The sequence below is a fragment of the Lipotes vexillifer genome, unplaced genomic scaffold (genome assembly GCF_000442215.2).
Source record: "Lipotes vexillifer unplaced genomic scaffold, Lipotes_vexillifer_v1.1 scaffold19, whole genome shotgun sequence".
Classification (NCBI taxonomy): domain Eukaryota; kingdom Metazoa; phylum Chordata; class Mammalia; order Artiodactyla; family Lipotidae; genus Lipotes; species Lipotes vexillifer.
Genome location: NW_006793856.1, coordinates 1,399,455 through 1,422,550, shown reverse-complemented (window position 1 = coordinate 1,422,550; position 23,096 = coordinate 1,399,455). Strand labels below are relative to the sequence as shown.

General features: G+C 38.1%; 1 protein-coding gene across 1 annotated transcript in view; it reads left to right on the top strand.

The window, feature by feature from the left end:
* Positions 1–23,096, top strand: part of LOC103074649 (zinc finger CCHC domain-containing protein 10-like) — a 27,361-nt gene extending 4,265 nt beyond the window's left edge. Inside the window, 4 exon segments of the mRNA XM_082931397.1 lie at positions 7,493–7,578; positions 19,951–20,015; positions 22,559–23,008; positions 23,011–23,096. Of these exon segments, the coding sequence (XP_082787523.1) occupies positions 7,493–7,578; positions 19,951–20,015; positions 22,559–23,008; positions 23,011–23,096 (687 nt within the window).

The window sequence follows — 23,096 nt, the reverse complement described above, 5'->3', positions numbered from 1 at the left end:
AATATATATATATATATATATATATAGTACTTAGATGAAGCATTAGTTATACATACTTATATATAGTGATTTCATATAATATTTACATAAACATACATGAAATGTGAATATGTATATTGAGTACTTATATATAGTACTTATAAGTACTTTTATTACTTCAGCAGTACTTACAACGTAGCTTTTGTCATAACATCTTGTGGGCTAATTTTTAATATATGCAAATATAAATGGTAAGAAAGGACTTCTTTTCCTGTTCTCCTGAGGTGATCACTTCCTCAGCCGTAGTTTAAATTATTACACACAGAGATGTTACACACCATTTTATGTCTTCAGCCCAGATCTCACTTCTGGGTTACAGACGCATACTTCTACCTGTCAACTACATACCATTTGGATTCTTCAAAAGCATCTAAAACTCAGCAACATTCAGAAGCAAATTCAAGTTCTCTGGCTATCCTCCCCACTACACCTTCAGACCACAGCAATGAATGGTAAAAAGTTTCATCCCCTCATCAAAACAAAAATATCAGACTCATTTCTAGCACCTACACTTTCTCCCTTACCTCCCAGGTCAAGGCCATCATGAAGTCCTGCCATTCTTGTCTGCTCAACGTTACCTTCATCCATCTACCTCTCCGAATGTTCACTAACATTAACGTGGTCTAAGTGGCCAGATTCCCTGGTCTGGACCACCCCAGCTGTTCTAGTCAAATCCACTCTTACCAGCCACCTTCCTGCTGTCACTTCTCTAATACTGAACTGAAAGTGATCTTTTCAAAATGCAAACATTATTATTCACTGCCTGGCTTAAAACACATCAGTGACTGCCCTTTGTCCTTAGGATAATAAACAAAATTCTTATGGTCCCTCAAGGCAACTCTGTCTCCAGCCTCATCTGCACTGGACAACCCCTCACTCACAGCACTCTAGCTGCGCAGGCCTTCCTTCAGTTCCTCAAACACACAGTGCCCCTTCCCACTGCAGGGCCTTGAGATGCTTTTTCTCAGCCTAGAAAACTCTCCCACTTCCTTAACTAGTCAACTACTGACCTTTCATTAGATCTAAGGACAGTGATTACTTCCTCAGGTAGCTTTCCTTCATGCCCCTTTATTATGTAATTTAACATTTATGAATGTGCTTCTATGATTAGTATCTCTTGTATCCACATCTGTAAGCTCCTCGAGGACAGGATGCATCTGATTTTGCTCCACATTACATTTCTAGCACCTAGTAGAGTGTCTGGCACATAAACAGGCATTCAAAATACTTGCTGAAAACATGAATGAGTGCAGAAAGGTAGGAATGTAGTGAGCAATCAAAGAATGCCTACTTTACATTTCATATACATTTTCCATTTAGTTTCCAAAAGCCCATGGTGCAGATGAAGAAGGTAAAGCTCAGAGCAATTAAAGGCTCTTGTTCAAGGTCACAAATCTAATATGTCTCTTTATGCCATGTCCAGAGTCCTTATGTGGTGAGCATTTGTGGTTTCTAATTGCCCAGTATCCATCCACCTTGCTCTGCTAATGGTACCTCTAATTTTCTTTGGAGAAAGAAGCCTTCCCCACTCTCATTCCATGTGGTTTTGGAAGGGCTAACCTAACCCCTGGTTCCAGTGAAAGTAACCTTAATTAATTAATTAATTTAAAAATAGGAATATATGTGAGAGAGAGGGAGGGAAAGGAATTTTAAAACAAAAGTTGACCATAGGGCTTCCCTGGTGGCACAGTGGTTAAGAATCCGCCTGCCAATGCAGGAGACACGGGTTCGAGCCCTGGTCCGGGAAGATCCCACGTGCCGCGGAGCAACTAAGCCCGTACGCCACAACTACTGAGCCTGCGCTCTAGAGCCTTCGAGCTGCAGCTACTGAAGCCCATGCACCTAGAACTCATGCTCTGCAACAAGAGAAGCCACAGCAATGAGAAGCCTGCGCACCGCAACGAAGAGTAGCCCCCTCTCGCCGCAACTAGAGAAAGCCCGTGTGCAGCAACAAAGACCCAACGCAGCCAAAAATAAATTAATTAATTAACTTAAAAAAAATTGACCATAAATAATTTTAAAGAATGTATAAATCTTTTTATATGAAATTATGCTTGCTATTTATATAACAAAATATATAACATGACAGTCATCAAAAATTAACGCTGATTACTTCAGAGTATGAGATTTAAGATTATTTTTTAAAATATATACTCTTTTAAGTTTTGTTCGACTTTTTGAAAATGAAGATATGCTATGTATACAACAAGGAAACAAAGCAAGAGTACTTTTTGGGGGGGTAGGGGGAGGTAAAATAATTGGGAGATGCTGAGTATTTAGAGACCCTCATTTGGATAGAAAAGCACATTCAATACCTGGGATTCCACTATGGCTGCCCAAACTTCACTTAAGAGGTACTGTTCTTCCCTTCTCAACTGTCGCTCAGCCAAGAAACACACACATTGAACCAAGAGTCAATGTGGTTTCTGTGCAAGTTTTTTTTAATTAATTTTTTAAAGTTTTATTCTTGTCACCCTCAATCTCTTAACCATTTTTGTTGATTTTCTGTGAATTTTTAAGTGTTTCCCTACTCCTGTGTTTTCAACTAAAATTAGTAATTATATGTGAAAATGTATAGAGATTAAAATTTTCATTAGCATGCACAGGGCCAGTTATAACTGAAGAAAAACCAAACAATTTTGGAAAGGAGCAAAATTTATTCTGATACACTGTGTCATGTAGATTAATTCATACTAATGACGATAAAATCTCTAAGATTATAAAAATAAACTAGAAATGTACCTTAGAGAACTAATGACTAAAATACTAGAAACTTAAGTCTGTCAAATCCAGTTTCTGGCATAATACCAGCCATATAGTAAGCATTTAACAAATGCTTGTTGACAAAATGAATTAATGTTTCAGTAAGTGTTAAAAACTCAAGACTATGAACAATCTTATTACAAAGCATAGCTTTGTATAGTGACTTTCCAAATTTTCCAGATAAAATTGACCTTTTTTTTAGCTATTAAGAAAAGAGAGACCCATTTCTTACCAAGACGGTGTCCAGGGAACCAGATTTACTCTTCTGCCTTTTTAAACAACGAAAAAATAAATAAAGGAAAAAAAAATAGGAAATAATAGTTTTCAAACATTGAACAATAAGCAGTGGAGGATGGTGATCCCTAAAGGAGGGCATACAAATGAGATGAGTCCTATGACGGTACCAGGTTACTGCCTGGAAATATTACCAGGATTTAGAGCAGGGAAAGGGAATGTGGATGAAGCCCCATGGTCTTCCTGAGTTGACAAGATGGAATTGGGAGGCCAAGAGTCCTCAGGGCCGAGTAGCAAAGAGACCTACGGAGAGTTTCCCCCAGCCTGACACTGGGGAAAGAACCACTGGAAAGGAATAGGTATAACAACCCTCGGAATAATCACACAGACTAGGCATAGTTTGTTTCCAGCTGCCATAGTGGGAAAACCTCATAATTCACGGATTATAGAAGACAGATATTGCCTTAGGAATGGGGAAAAAAAATCAGCCCTAGATTAAAGACTTCACTGGACCTGCCAGATAAAACTTGAAAGCAATCCTTGAAAGGATCAAACTCTTTCCAAGTAACTTAACTGTGTCCCAGATCAAAGCTCAAGAACTGATATTATATTACACACACATGAATATCCAGTGCCCACTGAGGTGAAATCTAGAATGTCTGGAATCCAGTAAAAAATTACAGGCAAACAAAGAAGCAGGAATATATGTCCCAGAATGAGGAGAAAAATCCATCAACTGAAACAGATCCAGAAACGTCACAGCTGACAGAATTTGTAGACAAGAGTATCATGAGAGTTATTATGAGTTGTTATAACTATATTTTATATGTTCAAGAAGGTAGAGGAAAACATAAGCATTTTGAGGAGAAACATGGAAGCTATAAAAAGACCCAAATTGAATTTTCAAAGAGAAAAAATACAATGTCTAAGGAGAAAACATACAGAAATTATTTTAAGAATTTCTTGGCTATAAATATGAAGTTTAATCAATTTAAAGTGAAATGTCCCTCCTACTGTATAACACAGGGAACTCTGCTCAATATTATGTAACAACCTATATGGGAAAAGAATTTGAAAAAGAATAGATACAGGTATATGTATAATTGAATCACTTTGCTGTACACCTGAAACTAACACAACACTGTTAATCAACTGTGCTCCAATATAAAATAAAAAGGTTAAAAAGAAATAAAACTTTAACCCATTTCAAAAAAATTAATAATAAATAATAAAATGAAATGTCCTTAAAATAACTGAGCCAAAGTATGTGGTAGGGACATATTTTCTTTTTGGTTTTCTACCTTTTATCCTACTACCCTGATCCTTGCCCCCAACAAAGAAAATAAATAAAACTTGCCTCATAAGCCCCTTGGAGCCTCATGGGGTGGAGAGGAACTGAAGGGTCTTTGTGGATCTGTGCTGCTTAAAGAAACTCTGAGGTGATGGTGTCACCGTTCTACTTGGTCACTGATCATTGTTTTGGCATCTCTTTCCCTTAGACGTATCTACCCTCCCTGCTTCCCTAGGCAAAATGGCATAATGGCTTCCAAGGAAAATGATTTGTGGGAGAGAAGAATGCAAAACATCAAATTATTATTTTCAAAATATTGTCCCAGTCATGTAATAACTGGATTACAAAGACCCTCCGTAATCAACTCTTCAACACAGGGGTATACCAGAACAACATTTTATAAACAGTTTACGTTGGCGTCTACCACCTCCTATGGAGTGCTGCAGAGAATTCTCTCGTTTTTCTACTGACTGTGTATAAAATGTAACAGCAGGAAAAATCCTGTTGTGGATTATCAAATAGCTACAATCAAAACCTCTGCTAGTGGTAAAGAATGGGATTCAGTAACATTTTGTTTGTTTACTTACCAAAATACTTTTTCCTTGAGAAATAAATTTAATTATGTTTTAATTGGTTTGAATTCAAGTTCATGCTCTCAGCACTGAAATTTCCTTTGCTAAAATATGTCACCTCATCCAAAGTTCACATGTTTCTTTAACGAATAAAGAAGATGACTGGAGGATTATGCCCTAAGATGTGAGATCCTTAGGGACACTGAACTATATTTTACTTTTAAGTTGTTTTCTTTTTATAGCATTTCACATCTAATCCAAGATTGTCCTATTGAAATATGTCTAAGAGAAAAATAAATATTTATGCAAATTTTATTGAGTTATTTATGTTTTATGATAGATACATTTATGGAATAGGCTTTTGAAGAAAGAACTATTGTGATGCTCTTTGGCATCAAAACTTGAGTTTTGAGAATAATAGATGAGTTTGTCAGTTTTAGAACTTTTTCACATGGACAAAACAAAGATTTTCTTGTATTTTATAGCTAAATTTAAATAACACAGACTCTTTCTTTATTTCTTATAAGCCAATGACACAAATTAAAATGGAATTTGGCCTAAGTATAATATTTCAAAATGGTTAATATGGGCAATGAAACAGTTTTGGCTTCTTAAAATGTTTTGTAAATTAATGCTTTTATGGTTAAATCCCATTAACTAATGACCACAAGATTAAAGAAATGAGTGATAATTGACCTCTGTTTCACTCAGGCAAACTGCATTCTTCAGACTTAACTATTTATCTGGATGACAAAAATGATCATAAAATACACCTAAATAATCATACAAATAAAGTTTAAACAAGCCATCAAGCAAAGTGTGTCCCACAATACTGCTTTTCAAATAAGTTAAACTCAACGAACATTTATAGAGCATTTAACAAGTGCAAAGCGTTGTGTAAAATCTAAAAGGGACACAGAGATGACAGAAGTATATTTCCTGTCACTGTGACCTTAGAATCTATTAAGTAAGACAGACATACAAATTATTAATGCTACTACAATGTAGAAATAATGAAGTTATACAATGGAAATATTTATCAACAAGATTATATGTGTGAAGTACTTTGATAAGTGTTTTTTATGAATTAATGTACTTGATTTCCAAACAATCCTAAGAAATAAGGACTCTTAATAGTCTTGTTTTATAGGTCCCTTGTTTTACAGGGACACTGAGGCTCAGAGTTAAATGACCTGAGGCCAAGAAGGCAGAGGCAGGATTTGAATCAAGGCAGAGAGTTTGTAGAGATATGAATAAACTGCACAGGTAGCCAATACTGTTAAAGGAGAAAAGAGTAAGGTGTAGAATCTAATTACTATATAGATCTGAATTTAAATTGTGACCCTGGGAATTCCCTGGCAGTCCAGTGGTTAGGACTCCTTGCTACCACTGCGGGGGCCTGGGGTTCGATCCCTGGTTGGGGAACTAAGATCCCACATGCTGCATGGCACATCCAAAATAAATAAATAAATAAATTTTTTAAAAATAAAATAAATTGTGGCTGTGTTTTTTCCTAACTGTATAAACTGAGTAAATATTCAAATAAGCCTTTCTGAGGCTTATTGTCTGTAATTATGAAGTGAAGATTACATTAGCTCTTCCATAAGGTTATTGTGGGAATTATACAGTTTAATATTTATAACGAGTCTAGGATAGTGTACTATACTTGGCTCTCCCTCAAAAAATTACAATTATTTTTATCTTACAAAGGGTCTTATATAGGTTAGGAATAACAGTAACACCAAAATAACAGTGACAAACTCTCAAATGTGTATTTTCTAACGTAGAAGAAGACTAAGGCCAGAAAGTCCAGTGTTGGTGTGGCAGCTCCATGAAGTCACCAGATACGCAGATTCTCCTATCTTTCTGCTCAACCACTTTTGATATGTTGCTTCCAGGTTTAAGGTGACCTCATGGTTCAGAATGGATGCTGGAGTTCCAACCATCTCACCTACATTCCAGACAGCAGAAAGAAAAATAAGAGAAAGCTAAATGAGTCTGCCTCTAAGATCCCTTTAAAGAGTCTTCTTGGAAGTTTCTCACAACACATTTGCTCTTACATATCTAAACTGGATGGATACAACAGCCTCAAGCTACCTGGGAATTATTATTATAAGTGGCCCTATGGTCACTTAAAGATTGTCATTCTGTTAGTAAGAAAGGAGAGAAGGGGTATTGGACTGACAACTGGCACCCTCTCATGACTCTGATGGCAACACATAAAGTAAAAATAATTTAGAAGATTGAGGAAAGAAAACTAGATACAATTCTCAATTCCTGAATGCAAAGGAAGAGAATGCTGTACCCCATAAGCATGACCTTTGCATAAATAAATTACACAGTCCCCAAAGACAGCACCAGAGAGTAGAATTTCCTCATAGAATATGATAGTGGCATTCCCACAACATGGACTAAGTAAATTAGGTGACAACAGTCTTAGAATACAATTCGTAAGCAATGGACAGAAAAGAAAGCAAAATGAGAGTGAGTCAATAGGTTTTCAGTGGCCAACTCAGATAAACGCAAAAAGGGTAAACTATACCTTCTATTTTCTGTAATTAATCTTTTTGTCAATCATCCCTGCTTGATCTAGGTGTTTGGAAAAGGAAATGATAATTCTCAGGAATCATCATCATTCAAAGCTTCCAGCTTAGGCGGCTTCCCTGAGCAACATCAGAGGTAATTCCAGGAAGATGCAGCAGGGGGAGCATATGGGACAGTAGGCCTGCTTGGAAGTCTCACTTGGCCTGCAATCCACCACCCCTTCCCTAAGCGCCTATCTCAATCTTTGCAGCAATCTTGACCACTGAAGGAAATAGAATGGTTCCTACACAAGAGGTTCTAAAATCCCTGGAATTCTGGCTGACAGCATTGGGATAGAGACCCATCTCCCTGTCAGGCTAGCTGTCAACCTTTGGCACAGTTACTCATTTTAAGTCTTGATCTACTCATTGTAAAGCTGGGATGATAGTACCTACCACATGGAGTTGCTCTGAGGATTAAGAGCTCGGTAGAGTACTTCATTTTAGCAAACACTCAATAAATATTAGCTATTCTGCACGTTAAGAGTCATGTTGGATAATAGTGGAACCCTCTTACAAACTAAGTAACTTAAATTTCTAAGTCTCAATTTCTTGAGTATCTGGCACCTAGCAGGTTTTAAATAAAATGTAATGATTTTCGTGATAATTACAATATGTATTTAATTTTGAAATATATATCCACACATATATGTGTGTGTGTGTGTGTGTGTGTGTGTGTGTGTGTGTGTGTGTATGGAGACTAGTACTTGAATTTTCTCAATATGAGTTCTGGAACTTTTCCCTTACAGATTATTTAACTGCAAGTGCATTTTATTATAATATACCAATAACTCATTTGATATATTTCTTTCTGTCTTCATACCCTCTCAAGTGATGATATAATAAGAAATATTATTTAAAGAGCAGATATGCATTTGACTTAGTCATAAACTAGTGTAATATAAGGTCCCTGCCTCTTAGATCTGACACAAACTGCTCTCTTTAAATGGTAACACAGAATGTTAAGATAAGTCTGGATGTGTAAGCTTACGTTTTGATTCCATTAGCATGTGCACAACTCACTGTATTTAAGCTACAGTCTCAAAAGGGATCATCTTTTATCTGCCAAATCTTAAAGACTCCAGACTTCTGAATTCCAGAAATGAGTTCACTGACCTAAATATTTGGAAAGGGGGTAAATGCATTTTCCCAAAAACAGAATAAATCTACCATAGGAAAATTAGCCAGGGTGGAAAAGAGATTACTCTTGGAACAAGCATGGGTGGATTTATACACAGTGCATTAGTCAATGATGTATTTAATGTCTTGAGATAGCCAGAAAAGGTACAGTTGGGCCAGAACTCTGCACACCAAGAGTGTTAGGCAACTGTTTTCAGGACCCAAGTTCTTTGGGCTAAGTGTTGTTGGTTGAGACCAATGGTATGTTTTCATGGTAAATATCCAGATTTTAGGGAACTGTTTGACTTATTTTGCAGATAAATTATAAATCCAGAAGTTGATAACTTCTTCCAATACCAGTGAAAGTCTCCTACATTTAGGATAGAATCCCTTCCTGTGCACTAAGTCTGAAAACAATTAGTCACCAGGTGACAGGTGGAATCTTCTAGAAGTGCTACTTTCTTACTACAGTCTTAGGTTACCTCAACATTGGAAGATATTATTCCCATTGCTTTAGTTCTGAAATGACACGTCCTAGAATCATCTGAATGCAAATATTCATGTGCCATAGATCTCTTCAACCTCGTTATTTAATGGACATTCATGGTTCAAGTACTGCAGATGGAACACAGTTAACTTGGAAACCTGTCAGCTTTGGATTTCAAATCTTGACACTCCCACCGATTATGGGTTTCTCCCATGCCCCAAGCAACCACCCCCTTTCCTTTCCCTAAAGAAGGTTTTCATCAGGCATAGGTGGCTGTAAGAAGCAGGTATTTAATCCTAGTCTATTCATATATTATTTTTCCAAGAAAAATTTACTCACATTATAATCCTTTGTTAAATAGCCTAATAACCGAAAAAATCATTTAAACAAATAATTGTGACATTTTTGATATAATAGGAATAACACTGGGTTTGAGTTTAAAAAATTGGAATTCAAATTCTACTTGTAGCTCTGGCAGGATTGTGACCTTGGGTTAGTCTCTTAGTTCTAATTCTTTGTTTACTAATTCATTCATTCACTAAAAACCCAATTTACAATGCCCAGTCGCTATTCTAGACTTAGTTGTATAGGAGAGAAGTAAACAGACAAATTTCCTGCTCATTTGGAGCTTACAATTACAAAGACAAGAAAGACATCTAAGAAATACAACATCAGGTATGGTAAGTGCCATGATGAAAAGTATAGCAATGTAAGCAGTCTAGTCTCCCAGGAGGTAGCATTTGAAAGGGAAGTAAACAGACGTGAATGAAGTGAAGATAGGAATGTCTAGGGGAAGAATAATTTCGGATTTCCAGGAATAGGAAGTAGCAGAAATGCATCCATGTTTAAGGAAAAGTGAGAAGTCCTGGTAGCGGAGGTAGAGTGAGTGCGGGAGGTGTGGGCAGAAGATTGGAGGGTGGGGCTAGCGTGAATCACGTGGTGCCTGGAGACTCAGGGAAGGATTTGAGTTTCATTCCACGTATGATGAGAAGCCATGGGAGTGACCTGAGTGAGTAGCGTTCCTAAATCATCGTTTTGGGCGCTGGGTGGAGAATGGATTCCTGGGGTCCGCGGTGGAAACAGAGGGATAGGGATTTGTTAAACAAAACGTGCAAATGCCGTGCACACTTTGTGTTGATCTTGAAGTTAGAGCTGAAAATGAGTAAGTTGAAGCAAGGAATGATTTCTTTGTCAGTGAACTCAGCTGTCGTCAAACACTTGTCTCTTTTCTCCAATGATGCCAGGTCCCAGGACCTTTCGATTCTTGGGTCTCAGCTGTTTATCCAAGGAAGGTGTTAAATACCTTCCAAAGACTGGTCTTATAATCCTAGCCACGCTCTGCCCCTGTGCCTACCAGAAGACGACTCTAAATGATTTTCCTACATGAGTATCATCCCTGGAAATTCTGCACTGGGCTCCTCTGGGCTTTATCTATGCCTATATTTTTCGGGTATGTATCATGCCATAGGTATAATTTAGTGTTTCTTTTTCTTTATATTTACATATACGGCACAATTTCGTGAGTTCTCTTTCTTTTGTATATATACATTTTAAAAGTACTACTCTGTGTCATGCTACAAATTGCATCGTGCTTCTAACAATACATCTGGTAGAAAGTTCTAGGAATAAATCTATGTCTTATTCCTTTTAACTTCTGCAATACATCCTACAATACGAATATACCATAAATTGTTCAGCTCTTTCCATTTATATAAAATTTCTCTTTTGTATTTCTGTTAAGACTCAGGCTGCAAAAAATACCCTCATCTATGATTACTTGTTCACATGAAAACATCATGTGTCTTACTCTAGAATAATTGCCAAAAGTGAAATTGCTAGTCATATGCTATGTGCACTTTAATTGGATAGAAACAAATTGATCACAAAGTAGAACTAATTTATAGTTTTACCAGCAGAGTGCTTACCTATGCATTGGCCAAGACCTTGACTGACTGACTTTGATTGACTGATTTAGTTAGTTATTGCCATTGTAGCAAGTGAAAAGGGCTAGGTCAGTTTTGGTCCAAATATCAATAGTTTCCCTTATTCCTAGAAAACTTGACTAGCTTTCCACATTCTTATTGATCATTTGTAATTCCATATTTGTCAGTTATCTGTTTAATTCTTTAACCATTTTTTCTATCTTGTTGTCTTTTTCTTATATATTTGTGAAAGTTATATGTTTTAAATATTAATTGTCTATTATATATTCTGCTAATATTTTCTCCTGGTTTATTTTTCTTTTAACAGTCTTAGCATGTCTTTTATCACATAAAATCTTGAAATTCTGATTTAAAGAATCAAATTTGTCTTTTTCATTAATGGTGTTTCCATTATAACTTTGTTTATAGTTTTTTTGTTTTAAGCCAGCCCTACCCCAGTTAATATGTACATGTTTCTGTGTTTGCTTCTTGGATTTGTTTGTCAGTTTATTCATTTATTAATATATCTAGTATTTATAGTCAGATATTTAAGCCATTTTCAATGCATTTTTACTAATAGTGAGGAGTAAAAGTCTACAAATAATTTTCCAAATTCAAAGCTAATTGTCTCAAAACTGTTTTATTGGATTGTTCACCCTTTCTACCCAGATTTTCAAACTTTCACCTTGCCTGTATACTAGATTTCTACATACACATGGATCCATTTTCAGATTTTAATTTGTCCATTGATGTAATTACCATTGAGTTCCCCCTCCTCCACTTTCTTGAGACTCACACAGACAACTGTGTTAATATGCTTTGGGTTGCAAGGAGTGGAAAACTCAATAGAAACAGATAAACAATTAGAGGTTAAGTATTGAAAAGTCTGTTAAATTGAAAAGTCACTGAAAAAGTCCAGAAGTAGGGTTAGATTTATTCCAGACCTGGTCTAGTGCCTCGTGTGATGTGATTAGGAAATAGTTTCTTAGCTGCAAAATAGCTTCTCTCCATTTCACAGCTTTGCTTCATTAGCGCTGACTCCATTCTTGGCAGCCCCCTTGCCATGGTACTGAAAGGTGAGAAAGAAAAATCTGTGTCCAGAACTTCCAGAAAAAGTCTGTGAAGTTTACTATTACAGAGTCCTTGAATTAAACTCCATCCTCAGGAGGGTAGGGAAAGTCAGAATGAAGGCTGCAAATGGGACAAGGCTGGGTATTCATCTCAACTCAGATTTTTTGCTTGAGCAGCTGGGTGGAATGATGGTGCCTTTTATTGATATGGGGAAGATTCCAGGAAGAAAGTGTGGGAGTTGGGGACAGTGAAAGATCAGGAGTTTATCTTAGATGGGCTCATGTGAAATGCTTGTGAGATATCTAAATGGACTTATCAAGCAGGCAGCTGGATATATGAGTCAAACTTAGGGGAAAGTTTTGGGCTAGAAATATAAATATGGGGTTCATTCTGGATTTATATTTTACAGATGAAATATAATGCTATGGAAATAGATAAAATCTAGGAAGAGAATTTAGAGAGAAATCAGAAGAAGGCCTAGGACTTACCTTTGAGGAACTCTAGAGTTTAGAAGTTAGAGAAAGGAAGGCATGCTATAAAAGAGCCTGAGACTGTGTCTTCAGTAAATCAGAAGTTAAAATATGAGTGTGAGGACAGAGTCTAGGAGTATCTCAATACATAAAGCAGGTAATCTAAAATATGGGCACACATTCATGAGCCTCCAGACAAGAGGGGCAAATAATAATTAACTAATTCCTATGTGGACATTGACATACATTCCTTTAAAACTCATGATAAAAGTATGTTAGAGGGCACATAGATGCACTTGGTGAGGGAGCATAGTTTTGGAATCAGAGAGACCAGTGACTGCCTAACCTTGGTCAAGTTCCTCAATACCTTGAAGCTCTCATTTTACCATGTGCTAAATGGAACCCATCTACTTCATAGGGTTACTGTGAAGGTGGATTATAAGACATACATAAATCCCTGATAGGTGTTTTATTTTCTGCTCCTCACTAGGTATAGGAAATAAAGGGGTAGGAGATGCACTGGGGAGAGTAGGTCTGCATATACATGTCTAGATATCGTTTGATGGAGAGGTTAATAGTTCTCTAATCCCCATAGTAGGGCTTCATTGAGGATATGGCTTGTCAGAAGCTGTTTACATGGCAGGAAGGACATGTCCTGGCCCCGCTGTTCCCTCTCAATCTTTTGAAGTCTTTGCTTCTCCTGTTTCTCCCACACACAATAGCTACAGAAGTCATTTCACATTTCAGTGTGATTTCTAATCATTTCAATCAGGTCTAAAGGAACTACGGTGTCTATCCCTAGGGGATATCTTCTACATCTTGAGTGCATGTCTGAGTTTCTCTTGACTCCAGCTTGTTTAAACATTGCCTTCTCCAGCTCCATATTCTGCTGTGGCAGTGTTTTATAGTTCTTATTCTTCTAACGATTGCTTTTCTCAATGACTTCTTCATGCATTAGTAGACTTTTGGGCACAGATGGTGCTTTGAGAAGTAATCTAATCTCGCATCACTTTGAGTTACTTCACAACTCCAGGGTTACAAGATATTTTTGCTTGGACTTAGTCTTTTAGAATATTTTGACATTACAAAACACTGAAAAGTATATTGTACCAAACAATGCTGTCCTCAGTATGGAGATCAACCAAATGACCTAATGTGTCCTGCCAGTTTTTAACGTCTATGCTATCTTACAGTATGGAATCTATTCATAACATAATAGTCCTTTATATGAAGAAATGAATATATCATCTAATTCTTTATTTCCATTCTGAACCACAATGTAGCTTCTGATTAAACCACGCATTTAAGTTAGAAAACAGATGAATATCCTTCAATATCTGCTATAGTCCTTTGACTAAAAGGTAGAATGGAAATTGATGAGGTCTATTCATTTTATAATTATCTGAGTTTTTCTTGTGGAGGCAGTAAAAAGAGAACAGCACATAGGCTCTTCCTCTTCTAAGTCATATTTATCTTTCATCAAAACCTTTCAGCCAGTTTAAAATCAAATCTAAAATCAGTGAATCATCTGATATCTTTTGTTTCAGTACATCAGTCCCACTTGTTCCACTAGAGACAGTGTATGAATAATATGCTGTTTTATCATTATCAGGATTTAATTATACCAAGCACTTCAGATCTTCAAAGATATTTATCATTGTCAATTACAATGATATAATTACAAACAACAGACTTTGACTGATCTGGAGGAATTTTCCTGCCAACAGTTTAATTTTGTTAGTATTTTCCAAGAAGTTTAAGAAATCCTTCATTCAGATTTTGAAGGAAAAAATACATTGACTTTCTTGGTTTGCTGTTCTATACATTAACAGCAAGAAAAAACTAAATTCCATGCATTGCCAAATGGTATAGTTGATCTGTGAAGAGCACCCATTTGTCTTTTAGGACAAATGCTCATCCTAAAATCTGGTTCCCAGGACAGCCCCTGACAGATGGCAATATGGTTATATATACATCCATAAGCAGTAGTTATTTACTGGATGATTTTCATCAAAGTCATAAAAAGAAAACTATCACATGATTAAAAATGCTATCATGGTGTGTTAATAATTTTTAATAGACTTTTTTTTTTTATGCGGTATGCGGGCCTCTCACCGCTGTGGCCTCTCCCGTTGCGGCCTCTCCCGTTGCGGAGTACAGGCTCCGGACGCGCAGGCTCAGCGGCCATGGCTCACAGGTCCAGCCGATCCGCAGCATGTGCGAGCCTCCCGGACCGGGGCACGAACCCGTGTCCCCTGCATCAGCAGGCGGACTCTCAACCACTGAGCCACCAGGGAAGCCCTAGACTTTATTTTTTAAAGCAGTTTTAGGTTCACAGCAAAATTGAGTGGCAGGCACAGAGATTTCCCATTAATAGTTTTTTACACCATGAGACTGGACTATCAAAAATGTAAAAGCAAGGCTGCCTTTCTAAGTGAACTACAATTAGTAAATTTATTCAATGGCAAGGAAAGGAGTAAAAGTAGATATAATTGACGCAAATGCTCCAGTTGGAGGCCTCCTCATCCACTTGCACGGCTGAGCATGTTAACCCCATTTAGCAGTTGGAATACATCCAGCGGTCAGCCTAGGCCTTGGGCAAGTGGCTGATTTACTGGGAGGAAGGGTGAGATAAACGGTAGCCAGGGTAAATGAAGAGGAGCAGCGCTTCCCTGGTGGCACACTGGGTGACAGTCAGCCTGCCGATGCAGGGGATACGGGTTCGTGCCCCAGTCCAGGAAGATCCCACATGCCGCAGAGCGGCTAGGCTCGTGAGCCATGGCCGCTGAGCCTGCGCGTCCGGAGCCTGTGCTCCTCAACGGAAGAGGCCACAACAGTGAGAGGCCCGCGTACTGCAAACTAAATAAATAAATAAAAGAGGAGCAAAGGAAGGTCTTCAGGGGCTATGAAAACCCAACACCAGAATCATAAGATCTCCAGATCATTCCAGCCAGGGATATTTTAGGTAAAGGTTTTATGAATCATTCTGAAGTTTTGGTCTATTCTGACACTCCAACCACCTTGCAAATAGAGGGCTTCCTAGAATCCTGAATAAAGTACCTCAAGCCTTTACTTCTAATCTCTTTAGGACCTTGAACTTCAGAGTAGATCCACTCAGTGTTGCTCAGTAAGACTCAGTAAGACTCATGTGATCCAGAGCTCCCTTCTTTCTTCAACAGTATCAGATTTGACCAAAGAGGAAACTCAGTGGAAGTGGGGTCATCACAACCTGCCATGGGAAATCAGAGAAACTCAGTGTTTTGGTGACTGGCACAGTTGGTGTTTATATGAGTAAAATGTTTACATTTTATTACTTTTTTCTTTCACATGACCACAATTCCAACGCCTAGCATTTTCTTATCCTTGATTTAAAAATTACTCAACTAGAGTTGATTAGTAGTCTAATTTTTCTCTTTATTTTACCTGCATAAGAGAAAAATTCTCCCCATTTCTCACTCAGTTTTCCAGGGCATGTGGAAAGGCCTGAGAAATGGCAAATCTGAGTGCCAAAAGCCCATCTTCACATGGTCTAGATTCAGAAACACTTCAGAAAAATTAACAGCTTATAAAAGCAAGAAGCTGCTCCTGAAGTTGTTCTTTCTTAAAACCACTTAGGCAGTAATCCAGAGAAGATTAATTTCAAATCCCTCTGTTTTTTTAAATGCATAAGTTATGAAGCACTATAAATAATCTTGTGATATGTCCTAATAAATATATAAAATTAGTGTACCTCCAAGGCCTAAATGTTCTTTGCACTTATGCTGATTTACCACATTTTCTCATGACTGCATATCACTACTCATAAATCACTGCATATTTATCAAAATCTATCATGCATATCTATCATAAGTCTAATCTGAATGTAGCACATCCTCCTAAAACACAAAACGGTATTTCTAAGATGCAAATTTGATCCTGTTAATTCTCTGCATAAAAATCTTTAGTGACTTTCCTCCATGCCTATAGTATTATACTAAATCTTCACATGATTTTTCCAGCTATAATCAGAACCATATCTACCACCCTGGCTTTATATTCCTTTTCCTACAGTCCATGTGTCCTGGACAGCTGACAACTGTTTCTTTTCCAAACTTGCTCTGGCCCGTTCAAGCTCTCTGCTTTGGCTCAAACTCTTCCTTCTGATTTCTAATTTCCTTTCCCATGGCTATACTCCCAGCTATCAATATCCTTACCATCAGTGTCTTTCAAAACCTACCAATGCCTTCAGGTTCAATTTAAGTATCACCTCTTTCGAAACGCTTGCTCCCAGTGTGTCCCAACCAGAAGTGATGTTACTGAGTCCAAGCTTGTACCGCTCACTGCACGACAGGCCAATAAATCGAAGGATGAATTGTTGGGGCAAGGAATAGCGACTTTATTCAGAAAGCCAGCAGACCGGGAAGATGGTGGACTAGTGTCCCAAAGAACCATCTTGCCTGGGTTTGGATGCTAGTTTCTTTTATAGAACAAAGATGGGGAGGTGAGGAGGTAAAGTAAAAAAGGCAGTTAGTTGTTGCAAATATTTCCTGGTTCTGCCCAGACTCCAGAGGGGATGTGTTAATTTCTTCTTTCCTATAGCCATTTACATGTGGGCCCAGTCAGGATTTTTCCTGTGAGCTAAACAAAAGTATTTTAGCTTAACACTCAGGCATGGGTGGCAGGGTTCCAGAGATGGGCCATTATGTGTACTTTAAGCTATAGGCAACATCCCTTTAGTGATTAACTTGTAGCAAAGGCAATACAATACAAAGCTTAAAGTAAAAGAGGCAGATCCAGTATGGAGTCAGACTTGTTCTTCCCTATTACAGTAATATTGTCATCCTTTGGATTGCCACAACAGTTGGTTCCTACATCTCTGATGTCATTTATGACTCTGCACAACTTTGTAATTATTTGTGTACATATTGGTTGACATAGCCCCTCATCTCATAGAGCATGGCATCCACAGTAGGCCCTAGCTAAGCTTGTCTTGATTTTAATTGACAGTATAATTAAGAACTAAAGCTCTGAGGCTGTATTAACATTCTAAAAGACTTTGGTCCAATGTTAAAATATTTTTTAAAATAAATATATTCAAATTTTGTCATGCTTGGTAGTGACAAAGCAAGTCTTTACTAGGGCTAAATTTGAAGACAAAGGCGCCCAATAAAACAGCAGCAACAACAAAAAATAGAGTAATTACAGCGTTTAATAAGAAACGCTCCCTGAAAATTAAAAAAAAATTACAAAGTTTATACCCAGTTAGTAAGTAAAGGGAAAATCATATGCGTACAAGGACCCCTCAGGTGCCACCAGCCTCTTAGGCTGGCTCTTCCCACTCTATCTGCCCTGGTTTCCTGACGAAACACTTCCAATATGAACTGTCCTAATGCTATATGGCCCTATAAGAAGTTGGAAGGCATTGTAAAAGTTTCAAATGTTCCTAATATAATCAATATCCAGGTTGCATTTACATTGAGGCTTGCTATCTGCTAGAACCTTTATACCTTGGATTCCTTTAGTAATTATACAGTACCTTCCACTTAGAAATTGATTCCTCCCTTTCAGTTTACTTACACCACAAGCAGTACGCTGGTTCTGCGTACATGGATTGAACCAACTGAAGATATAAAAAATTCAAAAAAAAAATTCCAGAAAGTTCCAAAAGCAAAATTTGAACCTTCCACACACTGACAACTATTTACATAGCATTTCCATTGCATTTATAACTATTTACATAGCATTTCCATTGTATTAGTTATTATAAGTAATCTAGAGGTGATTTAAAGTGTATGGGAGAAATTTCATAATGCCTGCCACCTAGAAAGCTCTTAGAACATTTGCTTTGAGGGTTGATTTTTAGTTTTGTTGTTGTTTTAATGAAAAGGAGCATTCTTTTTCTGTTTTCTGCCCTTATAAAAAAATTAACTTTAAGTAAAAATAAAGTATGTGGGAAGATGTATATAGGTTATATGCAAATACAACACCATTTCATATAAGGGATTTGAGCATCCACGGATTTTGGTACTGGGGGAGGGTGTGTGTGGGGATACTGGAACTAATGTCCCCCACCCCATACCAAGCGACAGCTGTATTAAGTAGTACTAAGTAAGGCTGGAAGTATGGGGAAATTCCCACTGTCATTAAAAGCATTCTGGCCTATACTTAAGCCTGGAGACATCTTACCTCCCAATAAAGCTTGCCCTGCTCCTAACTTTTCCTCTTCTACCCTTTTAGAAGCACAATGCTTAGTGTTTATTTTTCCCAGCTTTGAAGCCTAGGATCCATCTCAGAAATATTAAGGAGATAAGAGTAACCTATAAAATCTCTAAAGATACTCTTAAATTTACAGCAAACAATGGACTATTTACTTGCCTTATCTGAGGATGGGTGTTCCCTTTAGTTCATTAGAGAGAAGCCTGGGGCAGAGGAAATTTACACAAGGGACTCTGGGCCTCCCAAATCTCCTAGGAAGTGGCCAGACATTCAGGGCACCAGCCCCTCTGACCTCTGCCAGTCCAGCCAGATTCTAAACACAACATATTGTTTCAAATAAGACCGTCCCTCTTTTTACCAAAACTACACATTTTGTTATAACTTAAACAAGACGAATGTAGGTGGAAGAGGTAAACGCAATAAGACTGTTGCATCATTCAGATGTGGAAATAAATAAAGACCACCCAAACAGAATATGCTGAGGCTGTTCATTTGGAGGTTGCTGTAGGGACAGAGTCAGCCACCATCCCTAGCACTTGACAGAGATTCAGAGGGAGGCAGGCAGGGGATAGGGAAAGTTTTCTGATAAAACAAGGAAGGATTCAGGTATACTCTGCAAGTTTTTGTCTGTTTGTTTGTTTGTTTGTTTGCGGTACGCGGGCCTCTCACTGTTGTGGCCTCTCCCGTTGCAGAGCACAGGCTCTGGACGCACAGGCTCAGTGGCCATGGCTCACGGGCCCAGCCACTCCGCGGCATGTGGGATCTTCCCGGACTGGGGCACGAACCCGTGTCCCCTGCATCAGCAGGCGGACTCTCAACCACTGCACCACCAGGGAAGGTATTTAACTATCATGTCTTAATTGCCTCCATATTTTTGCCTGTGTCCAAGTCATCTTTGTGCTCCTAGCATTTGGAGTATGTTGAATGAATGATTAAATGAAACCAGCAAGTCAAGCAAATCTTTGTAAAGTTTTAATTCTGGTAGTCAATCTTGAGGTTGATTGGGATGAAGCTTTTGGGAACACATTACAGGATACCAATACAATATGATGCAAAATGTGAAACAAAGATTTTGCATTATTTATTCATTTATCCATCAAATATTATTAAGAGCCGTTTCATGTTAGCCACTGTGCTAGGAACTGGGAAAATATTAATAAACAATATACAGGTGAATTATATTTAGAAAAATCTCTTCTTGAAAGGGTCTACCTTCCATCTCTGTCCACAGAGTTCCATTTCCATGAATTTGATAGTGAACCGAGACCAGGTGGGTGACAACATGTTGAAATTCCCATATTGTATTTTTTCTCTCCTTCAGTATCTACAGTGTGTAGACATGAACCTAATGAACATTCAGTCAGTGTGTGCTGAATTGGATTTCTATCACTATTTGTCCACTAAAGTGACTCCAATGTTATGACCATCCAAGACTTAGAAGAGAGGCTACTTTTTCTCTCCTTCTTTGAATCCCACCAGTTCAACTGTAGACAATAGTTTTAATTTTCCTGGTATGCAAAACTGTGAGTATAGGGACTTGTAGTGTCAAATCAATTGGGTAAAATTAAGGGGGGGAGGGATCCGAAATATGATAACACTAGAAAATTCTGTAGAAGTGAAGACTGCATTTCCCAGTTATGAGACAGCCTGGTATTGGGGATATGATGTCTAACTTTAAAAGCAGGGCTGTAGTTCTTACCTCTCTCTCATGTAATGGTATGATCTTGGACAAGACGCTTCAGCTTTCCCAGTCTTAAGTTCCTCATATGTAACAGGTGAAGATTATAAAGATTAATTTCAAAGTCAATAGTATTGTTCTAGGCAAAAATCTGACCAAAGCTTCTAGACTATCTCAGTTCTGTGGGCCTGATACTCATCGTAGGGTTTAACAGTCTTCCTCAAGGCAGTCCTAACTTATGCATGTTCCCAAGCAGGGTGCTGATGGGTGACAAGAGTTTTTCCTGAGATCCACATGGTCAAGATGTTGGCCACATTGTTTTGTCCCACCCTGGATACTTCTCATGATATGCTTTATTCCTCTACCTCTCATCCAGAAATAAATGAGGAAAGAGAGTGAGTATAACTATGTGGAAATAACTTTTAAGTAGATGATGTCCCTTTTCCACTCTAAGAAAAAGGTTCTCTCAATTCTGTTTTTCACGGCCCTCAACCTGTCACTGACTTTTTCTCCTTAAATTTCAGGTATAGTTTCACTTTTACATATGAAAGGCTGAGTCTCCAAATTCAAGATTATTGACTTAACTGAACAGTAACCTGGCTTCTACAGGTTTAAACATGTGATCTGTCCGGATGCTTCAAAAAGTTTCACATAGGTCTTCCCTGGTGGCGCAGTGGTTGAGTCCACCTGCCGATGCAGGGAACACGGGTTCGTGCCCCGGTCCGGGAGGATCCCACATGCCGCGGAGCGGCTGGGCCCGTGAGCCATGGCCACTGAGCCTGCGCATCCGGAGCCTGTGCTCTGCAACAGGAGAGGCTGCAACAGTGAGAGGCCCGCGTACCGCAAAAAAAAAAAAAAAAAAAAGTCTCACATATACACATATCTTCCAATTCCATCCCCACTAATATATTTTATGCTTTTCTTAAATATATATTGAATATTTAAGGACTGACCCTTAAAATAAGGCAGGGAGGATCATTTCTTTACTTCTTATGTAACTCACGCCTCCTCTTCCTCCCAAATTGCCTAGTAAAAATCCCTTACATAGCACATGCCATAATGCCTAGCTCCCCTAACAGACTATGAGTTTTATAGGGTAGGCTCTGTGTCTTAGAGATATTAGATTCATCACCTAACACATAATTTGAGTTGTTGAATAAACAGCTGAATGGATGAATGAATATGTGAGTCTCCTAACAACAACGGCTTTTAAGAATATTTATATAACTGATCTGCCACTGTAAATTTACATCTATATGTGATGGGTGGGACCATCAGGCAACTTGGAATTTAAAACAGAATTATTGTGAAACTTTGCATTTGGATTGAAGAGAAAGTGAAGTGCTGGGAATTGAGAGAAAGGAACAGGCATAAATCTTCTCCTGTCATCATCAGAGCAACACAAACTTCAGCTTAATTCACTGTAAAATGGCAGAGAGGTTGCCTTCAGTCATGACCTCAATTACCTGGCTTTAGAATAATCTCAGAATGAGAAATAATGAATCTCGGTTCACATTTCTAAGGCTCTAAAGAAAGCAATGGAGGGCTTCCCTGGTGGCGCAGTGGTTGAGAGTCCGCCTGCCGATGCAGGGGACACGGGTTCGTGCCCCAGTCCGGGAAGATCCCACATGCCGCGGAACGGCTAGGCCTGTGAGCCATGGCCGCTGAGCCTGCGCGTCCGGAGCCTGTGCTCCACAACGGGAAAGGCCACAACAGTGAGAGACCAGCGTACCGCACACACAAAAAAAGAAAGCAACAGAAAGTTAACATTTATTGAATGTCTACTATAGACAAGGTATCAGATTTTTTGACCTTTCATATATGAACTTGTATTTAACTTAATCTTTACAACACTGAGAGGTAAAATTAGTTAATATCATTATTCTACATGAAAAGCTAGTGAAAGTTATATTTCAATGTCTCTTCAAGATGCTAATAATATTCTAACCCCTTCCACAATTTTATACTTTGGACTGTGAAGGAGATGAGAACAATAGATAGCCATAGTTTTCTTCCAACTTTGATACTAAAGCTACAGAAATAAAAGGTTATCTTCTTACACAGGGAGTGATACAGCTTGGAATATTTAAAATAGCTTTAAATGTACCAAAAGGTTTTAGAGTTAATACACTAAGAATTGTTATTTATACTAATTTTCTCCTTAATTTCATTATCTATCCACAAAAAATCTTTTAATAATGGTTTTTCTCCATCTGTAAAACATGTAAGATGTCAGAAATGCCTGGAATTTGGGCATTGGACTTATGAATGCACAGGAAAAAGAAAGTACCTACATAGGCCTTCAAGAAGAGCAGAACTAAAGAAAGGTTTAAAAGAAAAAGAAAACAGATTATTATTACAAGAAAGCGTTGGAGAAACTACTGTAGAAAGAAAGACCACGAAAAAAAGGTCTAAGAGTGTAACCAGTTCCAGTAGCAATAGCAGTGACAGTTCAGCGAGTGATTCTTCATTAGAGAGTGAAGAGCCGTCTACCTTGTCCTCCTCAGAGGACAGTGACCCTGATGAAAGCTCCAGTTCATCATCTTTAGCCTCCTCCACAAGCTCTTCCTCGTCCTCTGATGCAGAAGAGATTCCAGCTCTTCTAGTAATAGCAGCAGCAGCACAGAGAGTAGCTCTGAGGATGAACCACCAAAGAAGAAGAAAAAGAAATAG